Source organism: Trachypithecus francoisi, unplaced genomic scaffold (assembly GCF_009764315.1).
Source record: "Trachypithecus francoisi isolate TF-2019V2 unplaced genomic scaffold, Tfra_2.0 Lachesis_group21, whole genome shotgun sequence".
Classification (NCBI taxonomy): domain Eukaryota; kingdom Metazoa; phylum Chordata; class Mammalia; order Primates; family Cercopithecidae; genus Trachypithecus; species Trachypithecus francoisi.
This window is the reverse complement of record NW_022681467.1, coordinates 41,009,615-41,036,468: the sequence shown is the minus strand read 5'-3', so window position 1 is coordinate 41,036,468 and position 26,854 is coordinate 41,009,615. Positions and strand designations below refer to the sequence as shown.

Below are 26,854 nucleotides of genomic sequence, written 5' to 3'. Positions count from 1 at the left end.
TTAGGCAAAATCTAAGAAAAGCAGACTGTAAGAAGCAACTCACTAATAGAAGTTACAATAAAGAGTATTATAGGACTTTATTATTTATTGGTTTTTATCAGTAAAATTTATAATACAAACATATATACATTTTGCTTCAGAGAGCCAATTATTAAACATTTACAAGCACATACACAGTTTCCCCTCCACTAGAATGTAAGCTTGAGGGCAAGAATTTTCCTGTTATTCTAGCACTTAGAAAAAGCACCTGGCGAGGACAGGCGTGGTGGCTCACGCCTGTAATCCCAGCATTGTGGGAGGCGGAGGTGGACGGATCACGACGTCAAGAGATCCAAACCATCCTGGTTAACATGGTGAAATCCCATCTCTACTAAAAATACAAAAATTAGCTGGGCTTGGTGGCAGGTGCCTGTAGTCCCAGCTACTCAGGAGGCTGAGGCAGGAGAATCACTTGAACCCAGAAGGCGGAGGTTGCAGTGAGCAGAGATCTCACCACTGCACTCCAGCCTGGCGACAGAGCAAGACTCCGTCTCAAAAAAAAAAAAAAAAGAAAAGAAAAAGAAAAAGAAAAAAGAAAAAGCACCTAGCATGTAGCAGGCGACATGACTGAAGGGATGAGCATGGTCTGGGAATCCCTGGTTTCACGGGTTGACTATCAGACCTTGTTAGGTTTCCAGCTGACTATAATCTACCTGGGTTAGATCTAGTGTGGCCTTGAGTACATTATTGAACCTCTTTGAACCTTGGCTTCCTCATTTAAAGAGGGGATCATCCTCTTACCTCACAGGGAGGTAGTGACAATGTACACAGCTGTCTGTCACCTATTGTCTGTATTTCTTTCTCACCCTCTACCCCTCACCTCTGCCACATACACGCCTTGGAGACCCAGCCCTGCTACTGTCACATTTCAGTGATGTCACAGCTGCAGGTGGTACAGAGCCAGCACCACCATCTGATGCCCAGCCTGAGTGCTGGCTGAACTGAGAGGAGCAGTGGGTGCCTGGCACTGGTGTTGCTCCATTCGTCTCTGACGTCTCACAGCCCCAGCATGAGTCCATCAGCAAAGAAGAGGCCCAAGAATAGCAGGGTTTCCAAGGTCAGACTTGGGACTAGACCCTGGGGGTGAGTCCCTAGAGGGGACCTTAACAAAGAGTCAACATGACAAGGACGAGACTTTCCAGCATGGGAGAAAAGGGAAAGGTGAAGGGTGAAGGGAGGTCAGGAAAGTTAAAATGGTCTCCCAGTTCTGTCCCCGGACCAAGATGACAAAACTCCCAGCCTAGGATTGGTCAAACCATGCTCGGCCAAATGGAGAGGCACATGGAGGAGTACAGGAGGATTCCTCCAGTGTCTTACTCTGTCGCCCAGGCTGGAGTGCAGTGGCGAGATCTCAGTTGACTGCAGCCTTCACCTCCTGGGTTCAAGTGATTCTCCTGTCTCACCCTCTTGAGTAGCTGGGACTACAGGCACGTGCTACCACACCTGGCTAATTTTTGTATTTTTTTTCAGTAAAGTCAGGGTTTCACCATGTTGGCCAGGCATCTCGAACTCCTGACCTCAAATGAGCCACCCACCTTGGCCTCCCAAAGTACTGGGATTACAGACATGAGGCACCATGCGTGGCTGATTCCTCTGGGTTTATGTCTCTCTCTTATCCTCTGTCCCTCAGATGCAAGATGAGAAACCACAGGACGAGACAGAGCGGCCTGTGAGCAAAGTAATTGAGCGGAACCGTCTGAGAACGGTGAGATGCCCTGTTTTGGTCCCAGCTTGGGGAAGCTCATATACTTATGCAGTGCTGCCCCTGGTTGCTAGGCTGAGTGGCCCAGGGGAGCCAGCAGGCCGGTCCTTGGATGAGCGGAGCTAGAGGCAGACAGGGGAGAGGGAGGCTGTCCAGGAAAGCTGAAGCTTCTATTTATCTGGTTTCTTGACCCTGGCAGGTGATAAAAAACTTGTCGCTCTTGAAGCTACTCAAAAGCTCGAACCGCCGGATCCAAGAACTGCATAAGCTGGCCAAAAGGTGTTGGCATTCACTGCTCAGTGTTCCAAAGATTCTCCGAATCTCCTCTGGGTAAGCTGGGGCTTGGCCCCCGTAATGGACCCAAATGCCGTCTTACTGGGAACAGGCATTGTGCTAAGGAATTTAGAGAACAAGTCTAATTTTCACAAAGCCTCTGTGAGAGAGGTATTTATTAACTCTATTTTACTCTTGGAGAGCTGAGGCTCAAGAGGTGAAGTGGCTTGTCTTACTCAGTTAACTCAGCTGATAAGTGGCAGAGCTAGGATTTGAAGCCATTACTGTCTGATATCAGAGCTGTGGCCATAACAATGGTTGTAGTCATCCAATTGTGCTCACTCCACCCTGGGGCACTGAGACAGGTCACCCCTCCTCCTCCTCCCCTTGCAAGTCAATATAACCCAGTCCATCACCTGCAGACTGACCCCTCAAATCTGAGGATTAACCTTGCTGCGGCTCAGTTTCTTTATTAATATATTTTTATTTTTATATTTTTTTTTTACCATGCCTCCAAGACAAGTTCAAACTGTTTCCTCGTAAGTCACATGAGAGTACTAAGAAAGCTAACATTGATTGGTGCCTGCTAAGTGCCATCTACAGTGCTAAGCACTTAAGAATTTTCCCATTTAGTTTATTCTTCACAACAATCCTGTTAGGTAGACAGAATTATCCTAGTTTTACAGATAAGGAAGCTAAGGCTCTGAGAGGTTAAATATCTTGCCCAAATCACACCGGGGGTAAGAGGCAGAAGCAGAATCTGAGCCCGTTTGTTTGAACCCAACAACACCTGTGCTCTGTAAGCCACTCTGCTTCACTGCCTTCTACTTTACAGAAGTAGTAAGGATCCCAAGTTGTAAGGATCCCAAGTCTGGCATAGAGCGGGGACTCAATCAGCGGGAGCCATTATTACCATCACAGTATTGCCATTATCTGCAGCCCAAGGGCTCATCTCTCTCCACACCCTTGGCTAGGATGGTGTTGCCACTGGGGGGTTTGCAGGGGGCCTAGTCTGTTACAGACACCCTTTGGGAAAGTCTCAGCATTTAATATTTCTCTCAAGGCCATCTTTCTGGGCTCCTCTTTCTGATTTGGCCTCTAGTTGCAGGCAGTTAGGAAACCCAGAGCTAGAAGGATCAGGATCATCTAGCCCCATCATTTTCCAACTTAATTTTTTTTTTTTTTTTTGTATGGAGACAGAGTCTCACCATGTTGCCCATGCTGGTCTTGAACAGTTTTCCAACTTTATTAAAGCAGTGAAACCTCTGTTCAAATATCTATTCCCAAGCCCCAATTGTGTTGTTATGGGCTGGGGGGAGGTATCCTGCCCCCAGTCGGTCAGGGGAGGTGACATTGAGACACCTCCTCAGAACCCTAAGGTTTCTTGGAGCACAATTTAGAAAAACTACTGGACCATTCACCCTCCCACCTGAAGTTCAGAGAGACAGAATTCTAATCTAGTGGCAGATGATATAGACAATATCCATTCCTAGGGGCCTTAACTACTAGTCATGGCTCTCACCTTCCCCATCTCTCACATCCCTTCTGCCAGTGCTCATCACACCCCCTCACACCAGCACAAGGCCTCTGGGCAACAGAGAAGTTTCTTTGCATGCCCCTCTAGCTTTATTAACAGGCTCCCCTGAGCTGACTACATATCAACTGTCTCGGGGCAAGGCTAGGCAACCAGGGCCTTGGTCCTACTCTGCTGACTGCCTTTCCTCTCCCTGCCAGGGAAAACAGTCCCTGCAATAAAGCGAAACAAAATAATGAAGAGTTCCAGGAGATCGGGTGCTCCAAGAAGGAACTCAAGTCCAAGAAATTAGAGTCCACAGGGGACCCTAAGAAAAAAGAGTACAAGGAGTGGAAGCCCCAGATGCAGTCAGGGATGAGTAACACGGCAAAAACGTCATCGGCAGCAATGCCATGGAAAGAAAAGCATGTAGAGCCTGAGGTTCCAAGGACATCGAGGGATCATGGCTTGAACCTTGGAGCCCAGGGGAGGCAACTACTCACTGAAGGCCCCCGAGTCATCTTCAAGCCCTACCACAATAGAACTCCCATGGGGCACATGAAGCAGCTTAATGTAGCCCACCAGTGGATCTGGTTTGAGGGGCTGCCCACACGAATCCACCTCCCGGCACCCCGGGTGATGTGCAGATCCTCCACCCTGCGTTGGGTCAAGCGCCGCTGCACCCGCTTCTGCTCCGCATCCCTTGAAATGCCTATGTGGCATCCATACAAGGTGGGTGTGATAACAACACTGCCAGGCTAGGTGAGATGCAAGCCCCAAGCCAGGCCCAGATCTGGGGCCCAGAGTCAGGGCTCAGGATCTGGAGTCTTGAGTGGTGTGTGGATGGCAGTGCTGGGAGGCTCCGCCTTCATGTCCAGAGATGGGGAAGCCTTAGACCAACGTCATACAGCAGGGTAATGACTAGGTTGAGGTCTCTCAGGATACAGCTAGGAGACCTGGGGAAGGAGGGGCACTGAAGTGAGCCTTCATTGCCTGAAGGCCTTAGCAGAGGTGGAAACTGCTGTGGCTCTGAATCTCACAGTCAGAGACCTACATAAGTGGGTTTAAGGATTTCCAAATGTGGGAGGGGGAGATGGTCAAGTAGGGCTTTGCTGCATCCCATTCCCTCTTAGATCAATTCAACTCTCCATTTATGTTTGATTTATTCATGCCTCAAATAAGATCTACTCTGAACAGACTAGGCATGGTGGCTCATGCCTGTAATCCCAACACCTTGGGAGGTCAGGGCAGGAAGACTGCTTGAGGCCAGGAGTTCAAGACCAGCCTGGGCAAGATAATGAGACACTGTCTCTACAAAAAAGTTTAAAAATTAGCCAGATGTGGTGGCTTGCACTTGTAGTGTCAGCTACTCAGGAGGCTGAGGTTGGAGGATCGCTTGAGCCCAGGAGGTCGAGGCTGCAGTGAGCTGTGACTTCGTCACTGCACTCCAGTCTGGGCAAGAGAGCAAGACCCTGTCTTAAAAAAAAAGAAAGGAAAAAAAGAGATTTACTCTGAACAGAAAGTTCCTTAGCAAAAAAAGAAGACAATACTCTAGCCCTTTCCTGGGAGAATTAAAGTCCCATGAAAGGAAGGGGGTGAGTGCCCACCGGGTCTAGCTTAAAGGGAGGCTTTTCCTTTTTAGCAAAGCCATTTCCAACCTACCACAGACACCACAACACCCTTGTCCCTGCGCCCGCTCTCCAAACGACCAGCGCCCCCTGGGGACAGTCTTAGCATCTAACACCGAGGTTTCTGCTGGCAGGTTGATGTGACCTGGACGGGAGCCAGAGGTGCGAGCAGAGGGTGGAGATCGCGCAGTCAGCTTAAGGGGAGGGATGGGTGGCGAAATTCACGAGTCTGCAAATAAAATCTTCCATATGGCACCTAAGATGAATACTGCTTACTCTGCCTGTTTGTCTGGGGCTGGGAAGGATGAAGGAAAGAGGCCTTCGGCAGAGGGAGCCTGTGTCACGACTTCAGGCTTCCCCCACCTCCAGCCCCAGGCCCCGAAGGTCAGTCTAGAACCAAATAAGCCAGCGAGCTGCATCCCTCCCCCACCTCCACGAGCTGGTCTCCTGAGTGGTGCGCTCTATGAAGTCAGGGCGCTCGTGTGCTTCCTGGATGCAAGGTGCCTCACAATGGCCCCATGAGCCCACAAGAGGAAACCGCGGCACGGAGGCAGAAAAGTAACTTGTCCAGGCTCATTCAGCTAGAAAGTGGCAGGAGCAAGGGCTCCTGGTTGCTCCCCATTCCTTTTTCCCAAGAAAGGGAAAAGGTGAAATGAGAGCCTGATCAGAAGTCACGAGGCAGACGGAATAGCCCCAGCACCCTGTGGGTCATGTGCGTGCATTGCGACCTGACTGTCAAAAACTGATTGTCAAAAACTGATTGCATTGCGGCTGGTGTCAAAAAGTGGATGTCAGCTGGGTTTCCAAATGTGTCCTGCCTTGGTCACAGATCGAAGAAGGCACCGGATCAGGCGGAGGAGCTGGTACTGCATCTCTACTGCTCCAGCATGACATGGCAGGTTCACCCTCAATCCAAAGACCTCAACCCCAGGCCCTGGTCGACCCCATCTGGCCGGGGTCACCCTCTGTCGGTAGGAGTCACAGGGCCCTAACTTAGACGTTGCGGAGAGGAAAGCCAAGGGAGCCCGAGTTTTCTCTGGACAAAGGCCTCCATATTCCCCAGAGGCAGGCTGCGTGGAGTGGGCGCCCTCGGGAGAGCAGTGGAGCCATTGAGGGGCACACAGCTCTCCAGGGGTGGGGGTCAGGGCAGCGATGAAGATAGATCTCCAGTTTGGGAGAGAGGGAGAACGATTGGATGGACTTCGCCCCCCACCCCACCCACTCACACTCCTCCCCACTATTACTGGGCACCAAGACTGGGCATCAGCAGCCGCGCGGACCAGCCTGGACGGAGCCACGGCACGGGGACTGCTTAGCACACATAGTGGCTGCTGCGCGCTCCAGAGCTCACCTCTCAGCGCAATCTTCCTGGAGCTCCCCTACGGTGCCTACCTCCGCCCCCACCACCCCGCCACTTCCCGCACCACCTCCACCCCAGTAACCTCCACTTCCAGCGGTCTTCCCACCCAGCTTGCACTCCAGCCCATTTCCTGGACAGTCTCCATGGCGGTTCCCTTGCTGGGTATTTTCAATTCCATCAACTTTCAAAAATAATCTCTACTCACTCTTCCATTCCATCAATCTTTGCGTGAACTTCTGTCCTGAGCGCACTGTCAGCGGACAGTCAACACAGCGCCCTCCCAGCTAAAAAACCCGACCCTTTCTGGGGAGCCCCCTTGCACTAGCCTTCAGGGGGGCCTGCCCAGGGAGCCCCAAGTGGAGGCTGGATTGGGGTGGGCCTGAGTGAGACTGGTAACTTCACTTTGCTCCAGAGAGCTGGAGCTGGGCCCCAGTTGCCCACTGGGAATGCCACCGAGTATAGGGGAGGGCTGTGTGTGAAGGCGGGGACCCAGCATGGCCAGGGCAGCAAGGGACAGGCCTGGGAGTGAAGGAATCCCAGCAGTAGGCTCCTTCCACCTCATCCCACCTGCCCAGGCACTTAGGCCTCTGGCCACCTGCCTCCCACAATTCCACAGCAGGGGTCTCCCCACTACCAACCTCCCTTTGTTTAACCATTCAACCTAAAGCTCCTCCTCTGGGCCCAGTAACACTGATTTGGGGAGGAAGCCACCCCAGAAATGGCTGCTTAACAGTTAACTGGGAAAAAATTGAAGTGTGTGAATCTGATTTTATATTGAGTGACTTTTTAGAAGTCACCTGACCTCTCTGAGCCTATTTCATGTTTATAAAATAGTGGTACTAGTGTCTTTTTCAGGGGTTTTTAAGCAAATCAAGCTTGATGCAGGAGAAGCCAGTTTGTGGGGCACTGAACAAATGTTTGGCCTTTTCCCACGCCACACCAGGGTCATCATCATAAAGCCCTATGGCCAGTCAGTCCTGGCTCCATTTCTCACTTATGAGCAGCTACCTAACTACCCACCTTTAGGGAGCTATCTACTTGTTAACAAGCCAAATGTATATTTACATTCACAACCTTTTGCTAATACGGCATACGGCATCTAGATCCCTAAGTCTGTCTGTCTCACAATTGTCTGGATCACACATAAACATAACTGGAATGTGAAAAGAGGATGAGGCAGACAGGGCTAGCTTCTTATCAACTTTGTAATGGGAAAAAAGTTGTTTACTCCCAATCCTCAGTTTGTCTGCAAAATGGGGGAAATAGTGGTGCTTACCTTATTGGACTGAGTAAGAATACACATAAATCACTTTGTAGTACATGCCACATAGGAGCTCAATACTTGGTAGTGGTACCTAGAGGGCTGGCAAGCCTATCCCCCAACATTTGAAAACACAGGCTCAGAAGAAAAATGTCTCCTGTTCTGTAAAATGGAGAGGGAGGTGGTAGCCTAATAATTGCCTAGAATTATGGATCACTTCCTACATGTCAGGTGCTGGGCTAAACGCTTTACACATGACATCTCATTGCATCTTCACGATAAAACCAGGGAGGGAACACTTTTTCCATTTTATAGAATTAAGTGTTGACCTACCAGAAAACAAGGCAAAACAAAACCCAGGGAAATAAGTACCATTATTACGCTCATTTTACATATGAGGAAATCTAGGTAAGGGAGATAACATAGTTTACCCAAGATCTCACAGGTAGTAATGGGACTCCAGGACTTTGTACTCCACTGCAGCTCTCTAAAGCCTTTCAGAATTGGGCCCCTATGACTGTGACTTGCCCAGGTAGTGGCAGGGCAGGGATTAAAACCCTCAGCTCCCTCTACTCCCTCCTGCCTCAATGCTATTTCTACCACCCTTTACTACTTTCCAACAGAAAACCTTAAGACGGTGGTTTTTAATCTCTGCACAGAAGAGTTCTCTTGTACGCTGATTCCATCCCTATTCCTCCTGCCCTAGGTCCCCAGGGCCCTGCTTCTGAGATTCCGTGGTCCCCGGGCTGCCAGTACAAGGTGTTCCACACCTATGCACTGACTGCCTTCTGGGGCTGGCAGAAGGAAGCTACTCTGACCTGGGAGTCACTGAGGAAGGAGTCCAAGGGGATTCCTGTCCAGGGGAGCCTGTTTGAACTGTGTACCCTCCAGGATGTTGGGAGTCCTGGAGCTTCAGATTGTACCCCCTGATGTCTGCTGGCTGCCATCCTGGCTCTCATTTGGCACTGATATGGACAGGGCTGCCTAGAGCGAGGGGTTAGAAGTACCCTCTGAGCCAGACATCCCTTTTTCTTTTCCTGTTCTCTTTTAAGGGTTATAAACTATTCTGAGCATCAGCTATGTAGGAGTTTCCAGTTTTCTCTCTGAACGGCCTGAGTTCACGTGGTGGGTGGGAAAAAGGGAGGGCAACTTCAGACACCTGGAGAGTTAAGAGATATGCCAACTCAGTAGTGGGCTAGTACTATCTTATCTAGGTACCATCCTTTATCCTTTGGAAATAGATTTCCCACATTCCTAAGATCACTTGAAAATCTCTGGCCAATGCTGGGCACAGTGGCTCAGGCCTGTAATCCCAGCACTTTGGGAGGCTGAGGTGGGTGATCACTTGAGAGGCCAAGAGTTTGAGACCAGCCTGGCCAACAGGATGAAACCCTGTCTCTATGAAAAATTAAAAAATTAGCCAAGCATGGTGGTGCACACCTGTAATTCCAGCTACTTGGGAGGCTGAAGTACGAGAATTGCTTGAACCTGGGAGGCAGAGGTTGCAGTGAGCTGAGATCAGGCCACTGCACTCCAGCCTGGGTAATGAAGGCGGAGTGAAACTCTGCCTCAAAAAAAAAAAAAGGCCAGCTGGGCTTGGTGGCTCACACCCGTAAAATTCCAGCACTTTGGGAGGACAAGGCAGGTGGATCTCTTGAGCCCAGGAGTTCGAGACCAGCCTGGGCAAAGTGACAAAGCCCTGTCTCTAAAAAAATAAATAAATAAATAAAATAAATAAATAAATACAAAAATTAGCCAGGCATGGTGGCATGTGCCTGTAGTCCCAGCTACTGGGGGTGCTGAGGCAGGAAGATCATTGAGCCTGGGAGGTTGAGGCTACAGTGAGCCAAGATCACACCACTGCACTCTAGCCTGGGTGACAGAGTGAGACCCTGCCTCAAAAAAAAAAAAAAAAAAGAAGGAAATGTCTGGCTATATTTAATGTACTGCATATCAGCTTTTCTTAGAAAGCTACTAATGTTTATAAGGTACTATTCATCCTTGGTATTTTAAAAAATATGACAGGATAACATGATGTGATAAGGTGATAGACTAACCAGACTGTTTAACCAGTCAGAACTTATACATCCCTAACTATTGACCTCTTCAAAATGAGCTTATTAATATCACTATCAAAGCCCAAATCCTGGCTCTGCCAGCTCCTAAAAAGTCACCTTGAGTAAGTTCCTTACAGTTCTCTTATCTGTAAGAAACAGATGACATTACTTCTTACTTCAGAGGGTTCTTGTGAAGATGTTGAAAAGAGACATAAAGCACTCACCCCACGCTGCTGGACACCTCTTAAGTACTCAATATATGTTATTTATTATTAAAATGACAAACATGTCACTGCCATTGCCCTGCCCTCTCTGGAACTCAACTCTAAAAACTGCTTTTATTGTTACTTTAGAAATCATAAAAATCTCATTAAGGTCACATATTTTTGATCCCCAACTATCATGCAGCTCAGTCTCCATAGAACTGAAAAAAAGTTTGGATCACGTGACTTTTGGCCATTTCTAAAAATCAAATTAACACGCAAGGGACAGAGATTTGTCATCACAGAAGATATGCAGAAAAATAGGCACAAGACCTTGAAGTGAATCCCAAAGAGGTGCTCCAACCACAGATGGAGTAACCACCACCACGGCTGGTCAAGGGTGACAGCAGCCACATGATGGGTGTTCTTTCAAAGTCAGTCACATGCCTGTACAGTTTGTGTTGCTTAGAGGGAAACGGATCAACCCAGGGAAGGTCATCCCAGCTGGTCTTACCTCCTAGACCCTGCAGCCAGGATTACCGTGCCCCATTAACAAACTGCTTCCTTCCAACTTGGCCAAGGCACCATGAGTTACTGAGGTGCCTCACCCTAGAACCTTCCCAGTCTCTTCCCAGGCATATTTACTCCTAAACCTTCATCCTGTCAGTATCAACTCCCTACTCTGTAGGGCTGACAGCCAGGAGGTCGGACGGGCTTCTCAGGGAGATAGCAAAACTCATTTGGGTTGCCATAACACTGACAGCTGAAAACTGACAGCTCTCTTGGGAAAGCTCCCAAGAAACCAAAGAGGAACAGTGAAGGTTTCAATGCAGAAGTGGGTCTAGACTGTGTGCCACTCCATTGAACACGTTCAGAAATCACTAGCAAGTAGGAAAGGAAACCCAAGAATCACGTGGTTCACCTGAGGCATAGCAGGGGACATTGCAAGGGAAGGAGATAGGATGTAAGAGTTCCCTGCACTGAGTATTTTAACCAAATGGAGGAATGACTCTGGGGTCCAGGAAAGGGAGAAGGTGGCCTAATAATTCTTTAGAGTTCCCTTGCCTGGCTGCGCTGATCTCTCTCAATCTCAACCGTGGCATTACAAAGTAAGTACAGGCAGAACCGTGGAAAATACTGTATTTATATACACAGGAAGGACAGCTGCAAGCCCCTCACAGAGGAAACCCCAAAGAAAAATCTTAGCAGCAAATTCCTATCTCCCTCAGCGCTATCGGCACAGCCCAGGCCAGAAGGTTGGGCTTCTTGTCTCTGGGAACCCATCATACCCTTCCTGCCACAGAATTCTAAATAAGGCAGGAAAAAGAACTGGAGTCCAGTGGGAGTTGGGTGCCTGGTCATTCCTAGAAGACAGGCAGTGTCTTTATGATGGTTAGACTTTGAGCAACGCTGGGATTCTTCTCTGGGTCCTATGGCCTGCTATGTTGAGAGCTGGCAGCAGGATGGGGACCTGGCAGAAGGAACTGGAAGAAAGTCATAGGTTCTTGGGTGCACACAAACGTGCGTATAACAGGGCACAGGTTGTGCATTTTCCTTGTGCTTGATGCATCCATCTGCCATCCTCTCCCTGACAGCAGCCTAACACTTTACGCCTATATTTCTTTCTGTGGCTCTGGATCCGGAAACCAAGCGTTTCTCCAACATAACTGCTGTGATTTGGCAACAATGCAAAGGTAACAGCTGTCCCAGGGAGGTAAGACAGATGACTAAAGAAGTGGTTTGCTCCAATCAGATATCCTTGATGATTTTTCTCTCTTAAAACAACAGGCTGGTGACAGGTATTGTGGCTCAAAAGTGGCATGGTTCCAATTCTGTTATTACTCTCAAAGAGGTCCCCTTCCTGACCTCTCAGATACCAAGGCTTCAGCAGACAGAGGCCATTCTTGCAGCTGTCATGCTGACTGCTACCTGCCTTCTTTGACAGGCCCTCACTATCTCTCCCACACCAACAGACAGTTCACATTTCCAGGGTTCCTCTCAGATCTGGGCTGGACCTCATCTGTAGGGTCTGGGCAGCCCAAGGTGTTAAGGGGCCCAAGTGTCAGCAGGATGTCCAAAGGGCCGGATTCTAGACATTGGATTTAGGGGCTGAGTTGAGGGGTATCTCCTTGAGCTCCGTCCGCATGCACAGGTACTCCCCGATGACAGCCATGAGTGCAATGCACACGGCTTGGACCAGCCACCAGGTCAGCGCCGAGGGGAAACGGGAGCTGTAGAACCAGCAGCCCAGGAGGTGAAAGAAATGGACAGTGACAGTGAAATCCAGACACTGCTTTCCTCGCCGGATGAAGTACAGCAAGCCCAGGGCACTGTGGGGAGAGGACAGCAGTGAGTTGTCACTGGGTTGTCCTGGTCTTAGGTTATTTGGGAGGGTAGGGACAATTAGGATGGCAGCATAGTGATCAGAAGTGACAAGGTAAGTGTGAAGCAAGGGTTATGATATTAGATGCCTGGAAGAACCTGGCGGGTAATGTCAAGAGTGAAGTTGACTGAGTATGAGCTTGATGATTGATGGCAGTTGTCACTAGGGGATACTAGGAATTGGTGGGGATTATGACACCCTGAAGCACATATGTTCTAGCTAAAGTGGGGGCAGTAGTTACTTGCATCTAGGCAAATCTTACCACGCTAGAAGGCTGGCCTGGAATCAATCAGTCATTCCATTATTCAAGAGAAGCCAGAAATCTGAATTTTTATATAAAATAGCCTGATTTTCAACTAAGTGGAAAAAATGTTTTAAACACCATGTGTGGGCTGACATCTATGTAAGCCAAATAGAACCTATCTGGAAGACAAATTTAGGTCAAAGTCAGCCCACCAGTTTTCAACCTCCAGTGTAAGGACAAGAATAATAATAACGTGCAAGGCATTGTTCTAAGTCCTTCTTGTGAATTAACTTATTTAATCCTTACAACTATGAGGTAGGTAATATTATTAGCCCCATTTTACTGATGAGGCAACTATGGTTGATTAACTTGTCCAAAGTCACTAGACTAGTGGTAAAGTTGAGGTTCAAAGCCAAATAAGTCTGCCTCCAGAGCCTGAGACCTTGATCACTATGCTAAACTGCCTCTTAAGAGATAGGCAATGATTATGTGTGACCTTAGACGTCACCGAGTCCAACCCCTCATGGACAAAAGAGGAGCCTGAGGCCCATGGCAGGTAACTTGGCCAATGGCACACAAACCAAGAACAGAACTCAGTTCTCCTGCCTCTCGATCGAATCCTTTCCTCAGCTCACTCCACGTCAGGGAAGTTATCTGAGATGGAAGTTGTCTTGCAGGCAGCACAAACATAGTGACATAATAGCTTTCCAGGTAAGTCAGAATAACAATGGAAGGAGGCCCATGATACAGCCAGTCCCAGAATTGGCCTCTGTCGCCCACCTTACTCCACCACTCCCCAGAAACAAGTGCCAGCCTGTCTCATGTTCGAACTTAGGAAGTTAGTCCCAGAGCTAAGAGCCCAAAAGCTGGATAGCCAAACTGGTGATACTCACCAGGTGAGGGCGTTGAGGATGAAGGACATCATGGAGAGCCGGCCTGGAGGGGTGGAAAAGCCCAGGATCTGAGGGGGAATCACAAATGGAAATATGCTGCAGAAGTGACATGGCAGAGCCCCAGGATCTCAGCAAGCCTCCTAAGGAACAAGCATTCTTCCCAGAGCACAGAAGATAATACCTCCCTTCATTTGTACGGCAGCCTATTTCCAACTAGGTGCTTTCATAGACATCCATTATGGGATTTCATTTGTTTCTCACAGCAGGTGGAAAGGGATTATTTTCATTTTACAAAGGAGGACGTAAAAGCTCAGACAAGTTAAGTTGCCCAAAGTAATAAACACCAAGAGTAAAGTCTAGAACAGCGTTCAGCTGACTATGGCTCCATAGGCCAGGCATCTGCTCCTGTACATAAAGTTTTATTGAAACACAGCCACACCTATTCACTTATGTATTTGTCTATAGCAGCTTCTGTGCTACAATAGCAGAGCTGAGTAATTGTGACCTAAAATCCTTACTACTTCACCCTTAAAGGAAAGGTTTGCTGATCCCTAGTCTAGAACCCAGGTGGTGTGCATCAGATGGCTCTTCAACAAAGCCCAGCATTCCCATGGCTCTTCCCAGGATAGAAGCTCCTACGAGACTACAACTAGGCACATGGTGGGTGTGCAGCCTCCACTATCTAACATAATACTATCAAATGCCAAACATCTGCACCACACTTTCAGCTGACAAAGAAAGGTCTTTGACATACATAATCTTGTATTATCCCTAAAAAAACCTCACAAAGCCATTCTTCTTCTTTTGATTCTTAACACTTTTTGTACAATAACTTGCCCACAGGCTACGCAGAGAACAAGCAGCAGGAGCAAGGACTCCATCCCAGGTCTCCTGCCTTTAAGAACTGTGCTCACCACCACACGCCACAGCTGCCCCTTAGATGTAACAACTTACAGGCTTCCTTTACACTTTACGAAGTACTTTCTTATTCCTAAACCCCTCTGCGCCTTGTAACATTTTGTTGAGGGTGACATGACAGGAGTATTCTGCCCACGTTTCAGAAAAGGCTCAGAAAGGGGAAGCAACTTGCCCAAGGTCCCACAGCTAGTATTATAGGGTTAGGCCTAGATTGAACACTTGCTTTTCTGAATCCAACGCACATGCTCTTTATATTGCAGTCCACGACCTCTTTGCAACTAGTCTCATGGTTTTGAAGACAGGAAAACAAGTTCACAGAGGTGACATTTGCCCCAGGTCACACAGCTAGTAAGTGGATCTTAAACGGAGGCCTGTCCTGACCCCAAAGTCCAGGCAGTTTCCACTGTACTCGCATGAATGCTCTTTTATCTACTCCTCTCTCCGGTGTGGCACCTGAGAACCTAGCTAAGAGAAGTTAAATCACTTTCCCAGAGTATCAGAAAGGAAATGTATCACAGTTGCCTGGAACACAGACGTGTTTATTGTATTAACATCCAGGCCCTTTCCTTTGTACTAATCAGCCTCTGCTGTCATTCCATTTTATGGATGAGGCAACTGAGGCTCAGAAAGGTGAAATCCCTTTCCCAGGGCTACAAAGCAAGAAGGTGACCCAGCCAGGTCTACAGCACAGTAGTGCTGGATCACAAAGCCTACTCGGGGAGGCCGAGACCCCACCCGCGCCAGCCCGGGGACCCTACCTCGGCGTCGAACATCTGGTCCAGCGAGGGGCTGCTTCGCACTAGCCCGTCCACCAGCGCCAGCCACAGGCCCAGCGAGCCGTAATACACGGTCTGCATGAGGACGATCTGCGACAGGATCAGCAGCGGGTCCCACACGTAGCTGCGGAACTGACCCGCCATGCCCTGCAGGGACACCAGCCGGGCCTCAGCCAGCGGCCCGTCGCCATGGCAACGCCGCCCAGCCCGGGAGGAGGGACTGGAACCAAGGGGTGAGCCCATTCCAAGAGTTAGGGGGAAGGCGGGGCGGACAGACCCATTCTCAGAGTGAGGGGAAATCCAGCCCATTCCGGCTGCGCGGCCCCCGCCCGTACACGAGCTCCTCTGGGGTCTACTCACCAGTGACAGACTCGACGATCGAAGTGCTCGAACGTGGCCCGACCTCACCCGCGGGCTCCCAAAACAGCGCTGATAGACATGACCATGGAGGAGAGGCACTGCCGGCCTAGAGAGGCAAAGCTCCAGCGACCGCAGCGGCGGGAGCGACTGCGTAGGAAAGAAGCGTTTCCGGGGAAAGCAGCGGAGGGGCGGGGCTGAGGTTGCGCAGGCGTAGTGGGTGCAACCTTTGCCTGAACCGCCTGAACCAGGTACTAGCCGCCGGATAGCGAACTGAGCACATGCGCAGAAGGAAGAGTGAAGGCAAACGGAAGTGAGGAACGAAGGCCGCAGAGCTTGCGCGCCCTCTAGAGGGAAATTTTCTTTTAAAGGAAGGCGGCTAGGCGAGAGGGAGGTGGGGTGGATTAGGACGCGGTAATGTTTGGGAATTAACGAGGTGATAAACTGTGTCGCTATTTTCAGCCTAAATTCTCAGTGTTTTCTCCTAGTTAGAGTCTGATAACTTGAAATGGACCTGCAAGCTCCTCCAGTTAGGAGTTTGCCACTGTTACCGCTATACGGATAGTTAAGCTAATGGCCAGAGAAGGAAAGCAACATACTGTTTCAGCGACACAGTAGCAAAGTAAGGATTAAAATTCAAGTGTTGGCTGGGTGCGGTGGCTCACGCCTGTAATCCCAGCACTTTGGGAGGCTGAGGTGGGCGGATTACCTGAGATCGGGAGTTCGAAACCAGCCTGACCAACATGGAGAAACCCAGTCTCTACTAAAAATACAAAATTAGCCAGGCGTGGTGGCGCATGCCTGTAATCCTAGCTACTTGGGAGGCTGAGGCAGGAGAATTGCTTGAACCTGGGAGGCAGAGGTTGCGGTGAACCGAGATCGTGCCATTGCACTCCAGCCTGGGCAACAAGAGCAAAACTCCGTCTCAAAATAAATAAATAAAATTAAATTCAAGTGTTTCCTCAATGCTACAACATTGATTTCGCACCCACTGGGTGGTAGGAAGGCTAGAACATGTACATGTAAGACAGTCCCTGCCCTGAGACACAGTTGAACTATATTAGAAGGCAGACAGTTGAACTATATTAGAAGGCAGAGTAGTGGGTGTTTTAAAATGTGGGTGTCAAATGGGAAAAAGCACAGGTTCTGAAGTCGCACCTAGGAGTAAATCCTGACCCTCTCTGCTGCCATGACTATTTTATCTATCTTCCAAATCCGAATGGTGGACAGTCAGTAAATATTTGCTGAATGAGTCAAGAACAGAGAAAGCAACAGCAAGTCAATGACTCACTTATTCCTATTCCAGCAGAAGAAAACCCATCAACTTCATAGATCCTAGGTTCCCCCTCTCTGGAGTGGAAAGAAGGGAAGTAACTGGTTCCAGGAAAAGAATTTGGGTTTTAGGGCCAGCTGTGCCACCCAGTGTGACCAGGAAGCCACTTCCTTCTTTAAACCTCAGCTTCCTTGTTTATGAAATGAGGAGTTGGACATGATTAATGTTTTCCACCATTTAATCTACCTTCCAGTAATTATTTTCTTATTAAAAAAAACTTAGGCCCGGCGTGGTCTCACGCCTGTAATCCCAGCACTTTGGGAGGCTGAGGTGGGCAGATCACGAGGTCAGGAGATTGAGACCATCCTGGCTAACACGGTGAAACCCCATCTTTATTAAAAATACAGAAAATTAGCCGGGCGTGGTGGTGGGTGCCTGTAGTCCCAGCTACTCGGGAGGCTGAGGCAGGAGAATGGCGTGAACCTGGGAGGCAGAGCTTGCAGGGAGCCAAGATCGGCCACTGCACTCCAGCCTGGGGGAAAGAGTGAGACTCCATCTCAAAAAAAGAAAAAAAAAAACTTATCAAAAAGCCATGTAACTGCCAATCAGAATTTCTGAACGGCTTGTGTTAGCCATGTTATCACCTTGAGCTGATACAATTCCAGACAAAAGTAAAGAAACCTCAAACTTTATTGAGAGTATGTGATTGTCCTTATCATTTGGAAATACCCTGAACAGTTGACTTGGACGCCAGTTAGGGAGTTACTAAGGCCCAAAGATCTCTTAGGTGCTTTCCAGCTCAACCATTATTTAAGGCACCTCAATTCAGTTCAACAAATATGTATTCAAATTCCTCTAGTTCACTGATGATGCACATAATCTAGTGTTTCTGAGAAAACATCTGTTTCTTAAGTGTTTACATGATCTTGTTTAATCCTCACAATCAGAATATATAGCTATTATCCCCTTTTTATAGAGGAGGAAACTAGGCTATGGGGGAGGTGGTGTGACTCTCTAGGTCAGAGAGCTTACAGGGAGCAGAGCTGAGATTCAAATTCAGGATAACTGACTCCAAACATCAAGATGCCTTTTAGTTTAGTTTTGGTTTGGTTTAGTTTGATTCTTTGAAACAGGGTCTTACTCTGTCACCCATGCTGGTGTGCAGTGCTGCAATCACGGCTCACTGTTCCCTCAAACTCTCAGGCCGAAGCCTCGGCCTCCCAAATAGCTGAGACCACAGGCATGTGCCACCACACCTGGCTTTTTTTGAAATGGACTCTTGCTCTGTCGCTCAGGCTGGGGTGCAGTGACATGATCTTGGCTCACTGTAACCTCTGCCTCCCAGGTTCAAGCAAGTCTCATGCCTCAGCCTCCTGAGTAGCTGGGATTACAGGCATGTGCCATCATGCCCAGCTAATTTTTGTATTTTTAGTAGAGACAGGATTTCACCATGTTGGCCAGGCTGGTCTGGACTCCTGACCTCAAGTGATTTGCCCCTCTCAGCCTCCCAAAGTGCTGGGATTATAGGCATGAATCACCACGCCCGGCCCACACTTGACTTTTTAAATTTTTCAGTCTATTTTATTTTATTTTGTTGCAGAGACAGGGTATCCCTATGTTGTCCAGGCTGGTCCTGAACCCTGGGCTCAAGCAATCCTCCTACCTTGGCCTCCCAAAGTGTTAGAATTACAAGCATAAGCCGCTGTGTCCAGCTGAGATGCCATTTTAGAATAAAAGAAGAGGAAAGAAGGGAGGAAGGGAGGGAGGAAGAAGGAAATGAAGGAAGGGAGATAGTAAAATAGTCGGGTGGTGGAGTAGCAGGAAGTGGAAAAGGGGCAGTGAATCTCTCTGCTCAGTTAGCCCTGGGGTGAGGGATTAGGGAGAAATGGGAGGGAAGGCTTAGGAAAAGGGTACAATAGCCAGGGCTGCTGTCTTCCTTGCAGGTGCTGGAATGCGTGGCTCTTCCTGGACTCTGCCCCCTTCATGTCACAGCTGGGCCCACTCCACCCCATCTCCTCCCAATAGGGAAGGCCCTCCCTACCCTCTGCTGAACTAGAAAACACAGGTAGCTTTCGACATTAGGGCTGGTTGGAATGTCTGATGTCATCCCTGGAGTCCGGAGCTCACCTCTGGGAAAACCCCACTGGGCGTGCAAGCTAACCTCCCACCCTTTCCTTTTCCCTTCAGGAATTCAGTTCTTGGATTCCCGCCTTGCCAAGCTTCAGAAATGCATACCATCCTCTGTCTTAATTTGGATCCAAGAAGGAAACCAAGAGCTGGGGAAAATCATGGCAACCCCCTTGCTTAGCTTCATTGGCCCATCTTGAAATTTGAACACAAGCAGTCTGCTTCAGGCCACAGAGTCTGAACTAGAGCCCCACTGGCTTGCTATGTTACCTCGGGCGAGTCCCCAGTGGGTCCCAGTATCCCAAACTATCAAATGAAAGAAGAGGGACTCCAACTTGCAGATGCTGTCGTGGAGCTGTGCCATCTGAATCACCTGAGGAACATATTGGATATTCAAATTTCCAGTCCTTGTTTGCAAACCTAAGTCCAAATCTCCCAAAGCAGAATTGTGGAGATCTGCGTATTTAAAGAGTTCCCCAAGTGATCCAGAGGTGCACCCACATTTGGTAACTACAGCACAAGATGGTCTGTAGTTGACCCTAAACCAGCTCCTTCATCCAACAGAAGACTGCTCTGTGACCTTGGCGAGTCACATTCCGGCTTCAGGGTTTTTTTCATCTGTAATATGAGGGGTTTGGATTTGAATAGCCGGTCTCCAAGGGTTCTTCCTACGCTGCCAAGTCTGTGGTTCCAAACTTATGAATGAAATGTTAAACTTTAGGTCAGAGGCAGAGTGACGAACAGCCACAAGCTGGGACAAATTGTCCTCTGGGTGGAGGGGAGGGGAGTGCCTCTGGTCACTTGGTCTCTTCCGTCACTCTCACACTGGGGCCCCACTGCGTGCATGTAAGGACAATCGCTAAGGTCACCTTCTGAATCCACCCCCATAAATCCCTTGGGAAATGTTCTCCCATAGGTCCATAGGCTGGAGAGCCCTGCTCAGATTCGAATCCTGGCTCTCCAGCCGTCTTGCTGTCCTGCTGGGTGACCTTGGGAAAGTTACTTCATGTCTCTGAGTCTTAGTTGGTTTCCTCTTCTATAAAGTGGAGTTCAGAATAGTACCCATGTTATGGGCTGTCCTGAGGGTCAAACGTGTGCCTAGTCCACCGCCTGATGTGTAGTCAGTGATATGTTAACATCGGCAATGATAATATGATTGTTATTATTTCTTCCTTTGGAGTGTGGGAACGGAAATGCCTGATCTCAGATTTATGGCAAGGATCTAACAATGTATCAGACAAAACAAGCCCGGTGGCTGGCCCATAGTAGGATCACATTAAATGTGGTACGTTCTCTTCCTCCTGTCACTCCTACTCTCGTGTTCTCTAGATCCCTCCCTCTCTCCCTTCCTCCCCGGCTAGGCTGCCCTACTGCCCTGCTCCCATATTTCCTTTCTGGGAATATTTGATGAAGACACTTCAGTAGAAACACGTGTCTCAGGGACAGGTTATGCAACTCTGTGCTCACAGTTTTTTGGAAACCCCACGTGGGAGGCTTGGAGTTGGCTGCCTGTCCTCTGCATCGGTGACCATCCTGGACTCTGGCCAGTGAGTTCCTCTCTTAGAAGGGAAACTGGAGAGAGAGCTCATTAGCTGCCTGTTTTCTCCTCCAGACTGAAAACCCCTTTGTTACCCAGGTTGCTTTAAGTGCTGTTTGTGTCTGTGTTTGGGGAGGAACATTTGCTGAGCATCTACTGTACGACAGGCACTTTTATAATTTAATCCTTATTTAATTTCTAAAACAAGCCTGTGAGTTGAGAACTATTAATAGCCCCACTGAACACATGCAGATTCTGAGGCTCAGAGAAGGGGCATTTACCCAAAGCCATGCTGCCAGTGAGTGGTAGAGCTGAACTCCAACCCAGGTCAGTTTGACTCCACACACTATTCCTTTTCAGTGTGTAACAAAAAGTGCACTGGAGGCTGGGCTAGGTGGTTCATGCCTGTTCAACACTTTGGGAGGCTGAGGTGGGTGGATCCACCTGTAATCAGGAGTTCTCGGCCAGCCTGGCCAACATGGAGAAACACTGTCTGTACTAAAAATACAAAAATTAGCCGGGAGTGGTGGTGCATGCTTGTAATCCCAGCTGCTTGGGAGGCTGAGGCAGGAGAATGGCTTGAACCTGGGACGCAGACATTGCAGTGAGCTGAGATGGCACCACTGCACTCCAGCCTGGTTGAGAGAGTAAGACTCTGTCTCAAAAAAAAAAAAAGGGGCACTGGACATTACAGTCACATACAGCTTTCATCTACCTGGCCTCATCTTATTGTCACAACAGCCCCAGGGATGTAGGTATAAACATTGTCCCGATGTGACAGATAAGGAAACTGAGGCTTGGAGAAGGAAGCGACTCACACTCAGTACACACTGAGGTGTGGCGTGTCTTGTCAGCTGGAATAATCAAAAGTTAAGAAACATCTGGAGTGTCTGTCTTTCCAATCTAACTTTCCACCCCAACCTCCCTGTTCTTTCCTTCACACCAGAGGGAGTCAGGAAACTGGTTTTCTGTGTTCTGTGTCTAATGATCAGGGGTTTTCTGCAAACCTCTCTCTATGCAGGGTGGATGATGCCAGGCATGACAGTGGGTGGAAGGACCTCTGAGTATAGCCATCCCTCAGCATCCATGGCAAGTTGGTTCCAGGACTTCTGGCAGATATGAAAACCCAGAGAAGCTCAAATCCCTTATATAAAATGGTATAGTATTTGCATATAGTCTATGCAGTCCTCCCACATTCTTTAAGTCATCTCTAAACATCTAATACAATGTAAATAGTTGTGATACTATATTTTAATTTTTATTTGTATTATTTTCATTGTTGTATTGTTGTTTTATTGTTATTGTTTTATTTTATTTTTAAGACAGAGTTTCACTCTTGTTGCTCAGTCTAGAGTGCAATGGCGTGATCTTGGCTCACTGCAACCTCTGCCTCCTGGATTCAAGCGATTCTCCTGCTTCAGCCTCCTGACTAGCTGGGATTTACAGGCATGTGCCACCACGCCCGACTAATTTTGTAATTTTAGTAGAGACAGGGATTTCACCATGTTGGTCAGGCTGGTCTCAAACTCCTGACCTCAGGTGCTCTGCTCACCTCAGCCTCCTAAAGTGTTGGGATTACAGGTGTAAGCCACCGTGTCGGCCTTTGTTGTTATTTTAGAGACAGCTCCTTGCTCTGTCACCCAGGCTGGAGTGCACTGGCGTTATCATAGCTCACTGCAGCCTCGTACTCCTGGGTTGAAGCAATCCTCCCACCTCAACCTCCTGAGTAGCTGGGATTACAGGTGCACACCATCAGGCCTGTCTATTTTTATTTTATTTTATGTAGAGAAGGGGTCTCACTATGTTGCCCAGGCTGGTCTCAAACTTCTGGGCTCAAGTGATCCTCACACCGTGGCCTCCCAGAAGGCTGGGGTTACAGGCATGAGACACTTTGTCCAGCCTCACACCTTCAAGTTTTCTTACCTTGATTCTTGACCCCATCATGTACTAAACTTTCTGTCCCTTCCTAGAAATGATTCTTTATTCTGACCTTAAAGGACTCAGGGCTTTGTTTTAAGATGAAAAGTTGTTTTTTTCCACCTTCCTTTTTATCATCATTTATTCATTCAGTCATCTACTTGATAAATATTCATTAAGCATTTATTATGTGCCAGAAACTGATCCAGGTGGTATGGATATAAATGAATATAGTGAATAAAGAGAAAATTTTGATCTCATAGAGGAGAGAGATGATAAACAAGTCAATCAACAATATAAAATCTAGCATCAAGGAATGTCAGTGTACTCAGACCACCAACAGTGCGAGATTCTGTTATAACATCAGAAAATGGATGAATACAATATTTATCTCTGCTCCATTTAGGACAGGACACTTGGGAATCAGGAACAGGAATCAGGGCTGTAAGCTCAGTGAGACAGCATGGTGACACAGACAAAATCAAAGAAACCTGCATTTGAATCTTGTATCAGTCAGCTTTTGCTACATAACAAACACCCCACAAATCTCAGGGGCAACAGCAATGGGTTTTTCAATCATAAGTTTGCAGGTGGGTTAGGGCAGCTTTGTTACAGTTAGTTTTGTTGTCATTTCTCCTTGCTCAGCCTGTTTTCTCATCTGTAAAACAGAGATAAAACTACTTACTTCACAGCATCCAAGTGAAGATGATGCTCAACACTCCCTTCTGATTAAACATACCCTCTGCTCAGGGTACCTGAGAAGCTAAATGTTCACCCTCTAGGCCGAATAGTAATCCAAAAAGTGGTCTGGGCTGTAGGTCCTCACTTAAGGAATAAGGAAGGCCATTGGCCAAGCCAATGAGTCTTGTGGTCCCCTCCCAAAATTTAGACTAGAAGAAAGAACCAGTAAGTCAGTAAAAGAGAGAGAGGCACACATCTAGGAAAAAGAAGAGACACTCTTAAAGAAAGACCAAGCAGGCTTAAAGAGCAGTCAGCCTGTGGCATCATCTCAGTCCTTGATATTTCCCTTTCAGTTTTAGCCTTTAGCCCTCCTGGTCCTCCTAATAACTCCTAAGCCTTTTCTTAAGGAGTCCTGAGTGAGGCATGTTTCCTTGCAATTACAAGAACTGAGCTAAGACCGAGAAGATGCATATAAGTTACCAGCCCACAGCTTGGCATATAGTAGATCCTCAGTCTACTGTATAGCTGGCAGCTATTGTCCACTAATCAGAGAGCTGCTTAAGAACACGGACAGATCTTGTTCACCAGGATTTATTGAAAAACTTCTCACATACAAGATATTCATCAGATGATTTTTGGATAAATGACCAAGTGAGTGAATTGCTACATCTGAGCCTCTAAGAGAAAATGTCCAAATGGCATTCTTCCAGTTATCCATGCGACAAGTATTTACTGAATGTAAACCTGTGCCAGACCTTGGACAAGGCGCAAGGGATGCATTTGTGAACACGACAATATTCTTGCCCTCATGAAACTTACACCTAGCAGAGGAAACAGAAAATAAACAAGTAAAAGAATAAGTGCCTGATGGCAGGTAAGGGAAATGTTATGACAAAAAGCAAAACAAGTGGAAAGAGTAATTGGAGATGTTATTTTTAGAATTCTTCAAAATACCTGTGATGGATGCTGACTCACCGAGTGGGCCTCAGTTTGCCTATCTTACAATGTGGGTACTGTTGGACTGAATGATTTGAGAGGACCCTTCTGGGCCTAGTGTTCTCAATTTCTGTGGTTATGCAAGGCAGTGCCTGGACATTCCATAGCCCCTGGAAACTCCAGGCTGTCATTATCTGTAGCTGGAGAGAGATTTACATAAAGTGAGGAAGACCAGAAACGGTTGGCACCGTTCCAGGAGAGAGCCCTACGGCCCAATCCCTTTTCTGTTCTGAAAACAGTAATGTGATGACCTGTTATTTACCATGTGTGAGGAGCTGCTGGGGAGGGGAATAAATCAAGACTCTTATGGGGAGGCCCCCTTGATTATAAAAATAGATGACACTTTGATGCTCCATATTGTGCTAAGTACTGTAGTCTTAACATTCTTATGATGTTAAGAAGCATAATAACCCTCAAATTACATAGGGGGACACATGAGAAAACTGAGGCACAGAAAGGAAAAGTGTCTTGCTCCATACCAGCCAGTCACGATTGCAATCTAGGTCTCTCTAACTTTGAAGACTCTGCTCTTAATCTAAAACTAACATGAGTGAGAAAGGGATGCCTGCCCAAAGAGTGGGACAGATAGAGTCCTAGAAACCTCAAGGCAGGAAGAAATGAGAACTAAAAGAAGAAGATGGAAGCTTCCAGGAGAAGGCAGCATTTAAGGTGTCTCTGGATGTACCAGGTGTGCACCTAGACTTGGTTAACTGTGGGCTAGGAAGTCTGAGAAAAGGGGGAAGGACACCTTCACCTCTGTTATAGGCTGGGTCTCAGCTCATTTTTTAACTCCATGGGAGGGGGCTGCCTGTTGATGTCTTGGATCATTTCCTTTTGCTTGAAAGGAAGCTAGGGGGAGGATGTAAAGTGTTTGACCAATGCCGTCTCTCAGACTCACTTACTCTCAGGTTAGAATATACAGAAAGGGTGCTGAACCCAACATAGGTACCTGAGTATGTATTATGCGCTCACCATTTCACCTTATTCCATTCTCCTAATTAGTTCAAGAGGGAATTATCTCCATTTTAGGGAGGAGCAAAGGACTCACAAACTTTCCTCCAGTTGGCAAGTCCTGGAAACAGGATTTTAATGAAGAACTTCTGGCTCTGAACACTGTGGGTTTTGTTTGGTTGGCTGGGTTTTTGTACCTCAGCCCCATGCAGGAAATTAGGAACTCCTATTCAGTATTACAAACTTTTGACTACTGCATTTTGTTTTTTGGAGGCCAAAGAAGAACCCAATAAAACTTCTCAAAGAATCTCAGGTTTTGGACAAATTATTGTTAACTCTTTGGGGATCAGGATCACCCAAAAGGAGGATCCCCCAAACATACTCTTTTTGTGGATATAAAGAAAGAATCTGAAGTTTCTTGCCCCAAAATAATGTATGCAGAGACACATAACCTAGAGGAGTACTGACCATTCATGTGTCCTCTGCCCCCAGTCATGGAGCCCAGGTTAAAAACCCATACATCCACAGATAATTATATTCAAACATGTTGCATCCCTTTAGAGATTCTCAGAACTTGGGGAAGGAGAAATTATTAATTATTTCCTTAATTCCAGGAGGTTAAGATAGTTTTATAGGAGAACTTCCATTAACTGTCTAAACGATCTGTTTTCAGTTTTATGTTTTTTTTTTGCTGGTGTACTTTCTAAATAATTATTTTAAGACTATGTACTCCTTGGCACAATTTTTAATTGATAGCTTAACATTTTTCATCAAAGTTTACATAATTGCAAAGGTTGTAATTTCTGGCATATTGTAAATTTATACACTTAAAAGTAAAACAATTACATCACTCTTTTAAATGTATCCAGTTAAATTAAATGCCCTAGGAATTCGATACCCACAATCATCCATTTAAAAAATAGATGAACACGCTCTTTTCTAAGGGTCAGACGTTTTGCATCATTTCTTTTTCTATTTGAACTCAAATTTCTGCTCCATGGTCCACCACAAAATTTTATCATAATGTGTGTGTGTTTTTTTTTTAATGCATCAGAGGCTTACTGATGACTCTTTAAAAAAGTCCTACAGCAATTTAAACAGCTTTATTAAGGTACAACTGGCATAGAATAAGCTATACATATTTAAAGTATACAATTTCACATAAATACATGCTTGCTGTATTAGGCTGTTTGCGTTACTATAAATACATGAGACTGGGTAATTTATAAAGAAAAGAGGTTTAATTGGCTCACAGTTCTGCAGGCTATACAAGCATGGCTCCAGCATTTGCTTCTGGTGAGGGGCTCAGGAAACTTCCAATCGTGGCGGAAGATAAAGGGGGAGCAGGCATCTCACATGGCAACAGCAGGACCAAGAGACAGGGAAGGTGGCGGTCCCAGACTCTTAACCAGATCGAGCGTGAACTGAGAGTGAGAATTCATTTATCACCAAATGGATAATGCTAAACTATTCATGAGGGATCTGCCCCAGGATCCAATCACCTCCAGGCCACACCTCCAACAGTGGGAATCACATTTCAACATGGGATTTGGAGGGGACAAACATCCAGATCACATCACTCTCTAAACCAGTCCTACAAACTTTGATAAATAATTATTAAATAGAAAAAGTAAAATTGTTTAAGAAATACCTGTCTTAATTAGGTGGCTGGGGCAATTTTTTCTCTCCAGTTAGCTCACTAAAACCTCCATGAGGTCGTGTATAGTGGCTCATGCCTGTAATAGCAGCACTTTGAAAGAAGGCC

The 26,854-nt window shown here is 47.3% G+C and overlaps 2 protein-coding genes and 1 long non-coding RNA gene across 4 annotated transcripts in view; 2 read left to right on the top strand and 1 right to left on the bottom strand.

Annotated features, from left to right (window-relative positions):
* SYS1 (SYS1 golgi trafficking protein) overlaps positions 1–15,893 on the bottom strand; it is a 49,668-nt gene extending 33,775 nt beyond the window's left edge. Inside the window, exons 1-4 of one of the 2 annotated variants that reach the window (XM_033186545.1) lie at positions 15,611–15,893; positions 15,233–15,397; positions 13,557–13,624; positions 11,773–12,366 (exon numbers count right to left, since the gene is read on the bottom strand). In XM_033186545.1, coding sequence (XP_033042436.1) covers positions 12,126–12,366; positions 13,557–13,624; positions 15,233–15,394 — 471 coding nt within the window. In that variant the 5' untranslated portion in view covers positions 15,395–15,397; positions 15,611–15,893 and the 3' untranslated portion in view covers positions 11,773–12,125. Of the gene's footprint in view, positions 1–11,772; positions 12,367–13,556; positions 13,625–15,232; positions 15,398–15,610 lie in introns of those variants that run through there. The other variant, XM_033186546.1, reaches the window with a different exon arrangement.
* Positions 894–5,417, top strand: TP53TG5 (TP53 target 5). Its single transcript, XM_033186539.1, has 5 exons — positions 894–1,096; positions 1,670–1,744; positions 1,941–2,071; positions 3,749–4,259; positions 5,290–5,417. Exons 1-5 carry the CDS (start codon positions 1,049–1,051, stop codon positions 5,392–5,394), a joined length of 870 nt encoding a protein of 289 aa, XP_033042430.1. The 5' UTR covers positions 894–1,048; the 3' UTR covers positions 5,395–5,417.
* LOC117068834 lies at positions 15,721–21,111 on the top strand. Its single transcript, XR_004431256.1, has 3 exons — positions 15,721–15,858; positions 18,824–18,945; positions 19,068–21,111. It is a non-coding gene; the product is annotated as an uncharacterized LOC117068834 (long non-coding RNA).
* Positions 21,112–26,854: the final 5,743 nt, after the last annotated feature.